We start from the raw sequence: 8671 nt of genomic DNA, 5'->3' as shown, positions 1-8671 counted from the left end.
TTTTTATTTAGTTCAGAATTAAATATCAATATATATATATATATATATATACATATACATACATATATATATATATATATATTAAAAATATATGTGAACCTATAAGACTTACTAGAAGTATCTTTATTTTTATTTTTTTTGATAAATTACAAATAAATCTCTTATGATTTGCTTAAAATATTAATTGCCCTTTGTAATTTTGAAAACTACATCTCATTCCTTAAAATTTTTAATTTCGTAACAAAAGACATATTTTATTAATAAATCATCAAATCAATTAACATTTTAATGATGTCAGAAATTTATTTTAATTTATAATTTAAGTAATTTTATTATTGTGTAGGAGAACAGTTAAGAATTTTATTTTTTTTAGTTAATTCTGTTAAATAAAAAATTTTAATAATAAAGTATTCGTAATTTTTCAAATCATAGGAGACAATTCATATTTTAAGAAAATTTTAAGGAGTATGTTTGCAATTTACCTTTTTTTAGAACTTTTTAAGGTTTAATTCTTTATATATAGACTAAATTTAATCATCAAATAAAACTAAAAAGAAAGAAAATTGCCAAGGATTATTTAGATTGTTGCAAGGCTATCAACCAAATATAAATCAATCATATAGAATCAATCACATGAAATAATGTTAGTCATTCATATCAAATGATAAGGACCTTTCATAAAAAAAATAATTTGACTCAGATTATTTCATCTATGTTTTATGTAATTGATTATGTGTTCATGGACTTATTGAATATAAACAAGACAACAATACATACAAAATTGAAAAGGACTATGATGACTATCAAAGAACAGCCCCCAAAAGGTTGGATGGTGCAACACAGACAGAATGTTTGGTTTGTTGGAATGAAATAGAATGAAATTATCATTCTATCAAAAATGTTCATTTTCATGCTTAGTTAACTAAAAAATAATTGGAAATATATTGCAAAAGAAATCACCATTCACCATTGTAAGAGAATAATCATTCTATAGAAGTAAGAGAATGATCATTCTATAGGAGAGCTTAAGGAATGATCATTCTATTTCATTCCATCTCGTTCCAGTGAATAAAATAAAGCACAACTTATTGGGGCAAGGAGACGCAACATTTTTAGAACAGAATTCTCAGCCACCTTTAACGGTTATACCAACAAATTTATGTATTGTCTACCCTAGTAACAGAAGTAATACAAAAATTGAGATTGCAGAGGTTTAAAGATTGCAGAAGTTGACAGCAAACTAAAAGAAAAAAATGTGTACAAATAGAACTTGTGACATTTGAACATCATGAACAACTCTCATAACTCCAAAACTATGCATCATTTCTTATACTTGCCCTGTACTGAAATACTACAAATGATGCAGAATTTCAGATTTCTTTTCCTTCTCACTCCTCAACTCTATTTCCTTGTCTGTAACAATCTTGTGAGTTTTTTAAGACCAAAGACCTCGTTCAGAAAATATTTATATACCATATCACAAACATGTATATGTCCATATCCTCATACTGTCTTCCACCCGAGCTCAACGTGTATCACTCCATGCTTTGAATCTATCAAATGGTATTTCTGGTTGATATGACCGTTGTGCACTACATCAGCGAGATTAATATCTGTATATCCCAAAGACTCCTACAAAGTGCAAATAGTAGACTTATATAATTTTAAACTCCACGAAATGTGGTGGAAAATTGGGCACCAAAAGTAGGGTGATCATTACAAACCTTTGATCTGAAACTGATGCGTGACCGCTTGCTCAAGACCTCGATATGGATCCTATCACTTACAGGAGGCTCTTCAAGCATAAACTGGAATTCTTCATTCCATAGCGGGTCACGAGTTTTCTTGATAACCTGAAATCACCAGAGAGAATACTTCATGATTGTTACTTTTGTCTGATTGTAGTTTGGAAAAGAGCAACAAAAAGTACAGATACATCTCTTAATTAAGAGTTTAGAAACTTCTTAGGTTGAACTATGACACAAATAATGCATGAGCTTAAGAATTATAGTTAAGGTTCTCTAAGCCTGTGCTTGGATCAAGGATTTGAGAAGTGATTTGAGAAGTGAAAGGAAAAAGACTGGGAAAAGTAAAAAAAATAGAAGCTAATGTTTTCACTTTTCCCTACCCTTTTCTTTTGCCTCCATAAATCCTACCTCAAATCATTGATCCAAACACAGCCTGAAGGACTAAAGTATACTATAACAACAATTAATAGTAGAAAAGAAGAACAAAAAAGAATAGAAAGAGAAATGATAAAGATGATACTTCGAAATTGCATCAAAACAGGTACAAATAATCCACCAAGCTGAATTACAATATTAGTTTACAAATTTGGATTCTCTCATATGCAATTAATATTGTATTCTGGGCTTGTTTTTCTCTAGTGCTTTTTTTTTTTTTTGTGTGTGTGTGTGTGCGTGCGCGCGAATAAAAAGGGACGAGCCAATGCACTACGCTCCTGCTGAGAGGACAAGATAGTCAGCAAAATTTGTTTGAGTCTAAGTTTAGGCTTTCCAAAAGGTTTTGGAGTTAACGATAATAAAATAATCACAATAACTTATTTCCCTAGTTCTATTTAAACCAATTTAAAAGATTCGATAAGCATAAAGAAGTAACTTCATACATAACTATGCTACATAATTTCAAATGCCACCAGCCCATGAATGTGTAATACACGCTGCTCTTAATTATATCAGCTAATCCTGTCTTTCATTCCATGAGGCTCAAGAAAACAGGTTGAAAAGTGATTTATTTGTCTGAGTGTCCATGTCTATGCAAAACTGGTCTAACAACACATACAGTTAAGGAAGGAATTTTTTCAAAAGAAAAACTCACTTTTGATTTTCTTCTTTCTCCTCTAAAAAGGACCAAAGCATACGGGTTGTTGTGACGCTCACCCTCTACGTCCTCAGCTCCACAGACCGTAACCAAAAGTAAACCTGCTCCACCGGGGCTGTCATTCTCTGATGCCCTATGAATTCCACTTTCCATCCTCCCATATCCTCCATCCAGGGGTCCACTAAACTCGTCACCTTCTTTAAAAGGGTCATATGTCAGTTCCAACACAATTTGCCCTCTATGCTTCTTGTCATGGGGATCACTGATACCAGTGTGCTTAAGCAGATCAAGTACAAATTCCTTTGTCTCATTGGGTGTTAGCAGTTTCAGAGGAATTATTTGCATTCCTAACTTGTCATGTCCACCTACCTGTGAAAAAAAAAACATTAAAAACGATTAAAAGTGATATCATTTTACAGGTGTGAATTCTTACCATGCTTGAAAATGCAGCATAAAATCTTGTTAATAAGTTGTATGCTTTAAGACAAAGACACTTTAGTGATTCATATATGTTGAAGAAGGGTCCTCTGTGAATATATCAAATGTGAAACACCACACTGATGAATGTAAGTTCATAAAAAAACCTCTCCTGCCCTTTCAAACAAAACAAAATGATTAAAGTCTCTCTATTCAAAATCATGCTAGGTTTAATTGCCATTAGTTTGGTTGGATTATTTGTAACTGCATATTTACTAAACCAAACTAAGCCTTGTGTCCCAATAAGTGGGGTTGGCTATATGAGTCATTTTTGGCCATTTTGCTCTATGAAGGGCTATATTTACAATACATAATTATTTTACAGTATATAACTATTGATGCGGGTGTTTTCCACATAAAAAAGGGTACGAGGGAATGATCAGCCACACAGACTTACGCACAGCCCAAACCACTACAAGAGAGGAACCAATGGGGAATCTGGCAATTTTAGAGGCATGAAAGAGAAAGCCTATGGGGTTGCTCCTGTAACTGAATAACTATAACCGGAAACCATCTTTACATTGGATGGTTTGGTCTTTCGAACTCTTACTGATTCTAGTCCCCACCAGCCTTTGAAAAGAAAAAAGAAGAAAAACAATCATAATAAGCCAGTTTCATGATCACCAAGTAAATAAATTGTTATTTAGTAGTCCAGTGCCTATTAGAAGTCAATCTTCTTCAAATAGAGCCTTTTTCACTGAACTATATTAGTTCGTTCTCAATTCCATAAAAAATTAAAATTCAAGAACTGTTAGTTTAAAGCCATGATTTTTTGGAGAGGGTTAAGAGACGAACCTGATCCCAATCAAAGACATTTATGTTAAGAACTTGAGACTCGGGGTCCTTGACAATAAGCTTAAATTCCTCGTTCCACTCGGGATTCAAGTTCTTCTTCTTGATGGATGTTTTCTTTGCTGGCAGCCTCTCTCCACTCAGGCTGAGCTTAACGTAAGGATCCGATAAACCTAATAAGTCCATCTTCAAAAGTTTGAGTGCTCGTACAACTTTCACATTTAGTAGTCCTACAGGCCTCTTTGTTGCCGTTCTATCAAAAGAGAACACTCAGTTTTAGATGTATCACAAAAATAAAACATAAAATAAGATTATATAAACTTAAAAATATCTAAGAAAGTTAAAAATATCATAGGAGGTTGTATTATCTTGGAATAAACTTACGCTGAACCATCGAGGATCGGTATTTCAAGGGTTTGAGGCCAGAGGTAAAGGTTTGCAACTTGTTTTTTAATAGTCTCCTGTAAGAAACATAGAAAAATCCGTAGATATAATAATAACACAATGCTTGAAAAATCACAACAACCAAACTCCTAATGCTATGTTTGAATCTTGGATTTGTGGAGGGAAAACAAAAGGGAAGGACTATTTCATTCACTTTTCCCTTCACCTTTCTTTTCCCTCCACAAATCTAAGATCCGAACACAGCCTAAAGAAAACCAATATCGTTCCCCATATATCCCAAATTTTGGACAGTAAAATAAAACCCCAGTGCCTACCCATGAAGGAATCAGCAATGCAGCACCTGAACAAATCGGTAAAGGCCAGGTATGGACATAATATCCCCTCCCAGTACTTTCATTCCAAAATCCACGTGTGGCTACATGTAACAAATAATGATTCATAAACAATAAAATAAAATAAAAATAAAAATAACTGGGCAAACAAATATATGTCCATTAATGCGAGATTGGCACTCAAATTTTCTGCTTACCTTCTCCATCAAAGATACCACAATGTTTGCAAAACATGGAAAACTAGGCACGAGAGGTTTCAAAGTTATCCGTGGTGCAGCAAATATTTGTAGATCCACTAACTGATAAGAAGTATAATCAATCCTCCTGGAGAAACAAATCCTCTTTATAGGAACTAAAAACAAGCATTAGGGCTCTTCTGACCTGAACTGTGATCCTCACAGACAACAATTTTACCACCACAATTACGTTTGGATTGGCAGCCCATTTAATAGCCGGTTCCATGACTAGTTCTTTCTCATTAGTCTCGTAGATTTTAAGACCTGCCAAGTCGTAAAACAATGAAAAATTGAATCAATCTAAATCAAGGTCAATGTCTGATGTTCGATCCCTTAGTCAGAGCAAGGAATGAAGCAATGCTGGACAAAGTACAGTTTCATAAGACTTTTGGACCACAAAGTGCAGAAACAATATATTAAAATAAATGTGGAGAAAACTGACCCTGAAATGTAGGAGGAAGAGTTCCAAGGCTTAGATTCTCAAACTCAATTGATTCTATTTGATACTTCCCAACATACTCTGCAAATATTGGTTGTGCAATGGTTCTTATCTGACCACAAATTGCCTGCACATTGCACAAAATTAAGCTTAATATCTTTAATAATAAATTGAAATTTATGTTCAAATTTCAGTTTTTAAGCCTCAAAATCACCTTGTCAAGGTAAGGCCACATATCCAAAAGAAACTTGTTTAACCAGTCTACCTGCACACTCAATCAAAAAATCCCATAAAGTAAGGCAATTTTTAAGCAAATGCATGGCTCTCGAGTGTAATTGTCCAAAGGATAAAAGCCCTTAAGGCATGATGTTAAGAACATACTATCCCCTCCCCGGGATAGTTCTCCTTTTCTTATCCTGATTAAATGAAGTTCTTATGGATACAGAAATAGAACAATTTATATGAAAGCTGGAAAGGTAAAGCATACTCGATCATAATCCGGACTCTTCACCCAACATGGAATCTCAGGGAGAATGTCTTGCAAACCAGTTGTATCCAGCTCATGAAGAGGCCTAATAACTGGATCCTGTAATTGGTTAATTCAATCCCCCCCCCAAAAAAAAAAAAAAAAAAATTCAGCTCCAATATTGCATAATTCAAGATTACAAGATACAAGGCACACATTTAAGAAAGTTATTTTCAAAGGCTTTTCTTTTTTCTTTTGGTGCATTATCAGGAATACATTTTTTTAATTAAGACTCTGAAGCGAGGAAATGTGAGAATGATCATAATTTAAAATTCAAAAAAAAAAAAAAAAGTATGAGTAAGGATAAGACAACTGATGAACCATTCATCGCATCGTAAATAGAATTTGAAATGCATTGATCTTACTCTACAAGTTCAGAGTGTACATTTGACACCGAAGCACTAATTTCATTATATGTAGAGGATTGATTATACATTAGATAGGAAAATATCATTCTAAGGTATTGAATATCGTTCTAAGGTCTTCAATCAATTGTGGTAACCGCTACAATTTCTGCGATAAATTTGTTCTATAAAGGATAAATTTATCCTCAATGGAAAATGGAACATAAAATAGGAAGTTTCTACAGAGATACTTTTCCTCCCCAAATAAAGCCAAAAAATAAAATCAGTCAACAAATGACAATTACAAAATTATGAGGACCCTTGCAAAATAAGAAGAGAGAAAAGAAAGAAGAAAAAACAGACGTGTGATATTGACTGGAAAAATTGAATATATTGTCAAAGTGAAAGCAATCACCAATTTTAAATACAAGATTGAACTGGTCGAAGCAAAATCATAAATGTCTAACAATTATGGAACAGTATCTAAATGATATAAGAGTTAAATTAGTTTGTAGAAGAATGATAAGATAAAATAAATTTAAAATAAGATTAATGCTTCAATAATTCAATTAAAAAGTAAACCATAAGGGGTTAACCAGGTAACAAGTTAACTTGTGATGAGTGCCTTGGAAGCATAGATCACGAGTTCGAATCCCATGAAACTTTTCATACCCTTGAAACCACCCAGGGCCAGATTGGTATGTGTGGACGGGGCGCATGAATGGGGACTAGTTAGGCCACTCCCTTGAGGCCACCAAAGGCCTGTACCCAGTAATTACCCGGTATGTGTGGGATGAGGGTGCATAACACCAACACCCCCCCCCCCCCCCCCCCCCCCCCCCCGGTTAACCCAAAAAAAAAAAAAAAAAAACAATCAAAAGGGATAGATAACAAATAGTCATTGCCTCATCAACTAGAGCATTAATTAATGTTAAAAGGATGAAATGCAAGGAAAAATAAAATCATTATTTCAAACTTTGACAGACTCTATAAAAGCAGAAAGTTCAAAAAGACTGAAAATCTCTTCTAGAAGCATCCGATTAAATACTAATTTCAACATAATATATGAACACAAAACAATAAAAATCCCAAAATCATTTTCACAGAATACAAATAACCTGATACAAGAATTGGATGGTAAGCAATGAAAGAACCAAAATCGAAGACTGTCACCGTTAGAACCAATACCCAGATCATGAAGGAGAACTAATCGATCAAATGCTTCAATAGATTATAGCTAAATGCAATGATAAACAAGAACCATAAGCTTATATCTTTTCATCAATCAAATGCTTGTGGATCTCTTCTCATGCGATGATCAGACAAGAACTATGAGCTTAAATTGATGTATGTAAATCTACACATCGTTACCTCAACATCTTTGGGCTCGGAGTAGACGAAGAAGTAAAACCCAATCAAAAGTCCAATCGGAAGTCCAATCCCAAAGCCAAGAATTCCCAAGATGATGCTCAGAAAACCCATTTGTGCTAGCCAGCCAAACTCCAAGAAACAGAGGAGATTAGACTGGGAAGAAGAGGGAAAATCAAGAGAAGCGAAGTGAATTCAAAGGGTGGAAAATCAATGAATGTAGAGTAGAGACAGAGAAAGGGAATAGAAGCGAGAGAAAAGAGAAAAATTTTCCAGGGAAGCGAGGTGAGGGCGACAAAATCTAAGAAAATTTACTACGGAACGTAACGAAAAAGAGTCCCAGATGAAACCGCCAAAAAACAGAGTCACGTTGTTCTCTACTTCAAAAATACTAAATAAAAACTTGTACATAAACGCTGAACTGTATATTAAAAAAATAAATTAAAATTCGGATTAAATGACCCTGTTGCCCTTGTTTCCGGCTTGGACCGGTTCATGTAATTGCTAGACAATTTAATTTTGGTGAAACATCAATAAATTTTAAATAATAAGCTTATAAATTGTTTGGTCTTTCCTCCTTTTTTATTTTTTATTTTTTATTTTTAACCCAAAGATCTTCTACTCTAGTGTGAATTACATAAAGAGTCAAGCATAAATGCATTCGTGTTATGTGTTGAGAGACAAATGTAGATTTTCTAATAATGTTAAAATTACTAAACGTAATACTTTAAAAAAGTTTTGTAGTGTACTTTTTCTAAACGTAACATTTCAATATCACACACTAAAAAAACTCTTCAGTATATTTTTTCTCAAATGTAATAATATAACATTCCAAAAAAATTCTTTTGTGTACTGTTTCTAAATGTAACACTCCAATTAATGTAACATACAAAACTCTTTAGTGTACTTTT

At 33.5% G+C, this 8671-nt stretch overlaps 1 protein-coding gene across 1 annotated transcript; it reads right to left on the bottom strand.

Moving 5' to 3' along the window:
* Nucleotides 1-1109: 1109 nt before the first annotated feature.
* Nucleotides 1110-8154, bottom strand: LOC114323950 (synaptotagmin-3). The gene is made up of 12 exons (XM_028271656.2): nt 7764-8154; nt 6010-6108; nt 5737-5787; nt 5526-5649; nt 5229-5347; nt 5045-5146; nt 4856-4930; nt 4495-4571; nt 4114-4363; nt 2839-3210; nt 1725-1853; nt 1110-1632 (listed from the first exon to the last, which is right to left on the bottom strand). The coding sequence occupies exons 1-12, from the start codon at nt 7872-7874 to the stop codon at nt 1504-1506; spliced, it is 1638 nt and encodes a 545-aa protein (XP_028127457.2). The 5' UTR covers nt 7875-8154; the 3' UTR covers nt 1110-1503.
* Between the last annotated feature and the right edge of the window lie 517 nt (nt 8155-8671).

This window comes from Camellia sinensis, chromosome 8, assembly GCF_055761805.1.
Source record: "Camellia sinensis isolate YWXY chromosome 8, ASM5576180v1, whole genome shotgun sequence".
NCBI lineage: Eukaryota > Viridiplantae > Streptophyta > Magnoliopsida > Ericales > Theaceae > Camellia > Camellia sinensis.
This window is presented reverse-complemented; position numbering and strand designations above follow the sequence as displayed.

Coding starts and splice junctions, on each gene's coding strand:
- LOC114323950 (XM_028271656.2), bottom strand. CDS start 7,874: ATGGGTTTTCTGAGCATCATCTTGGGAATTCTTGGCTTTGGGATTGGA. Junction 5,788..6,009: donor AGAGTCCGGATTATGATCGA/GTATGCTTTACC, acceptor TTGAGTGTGCAG/GTAGACTGGTTAAACAAGTT. Junction 1,633..1,724: donor GCATCAGTTTCAGATCAAAG/GTTTGTAATGAT, acceptor TGCACTTTGTAG/GAGTCTTTGGGATATACAGA.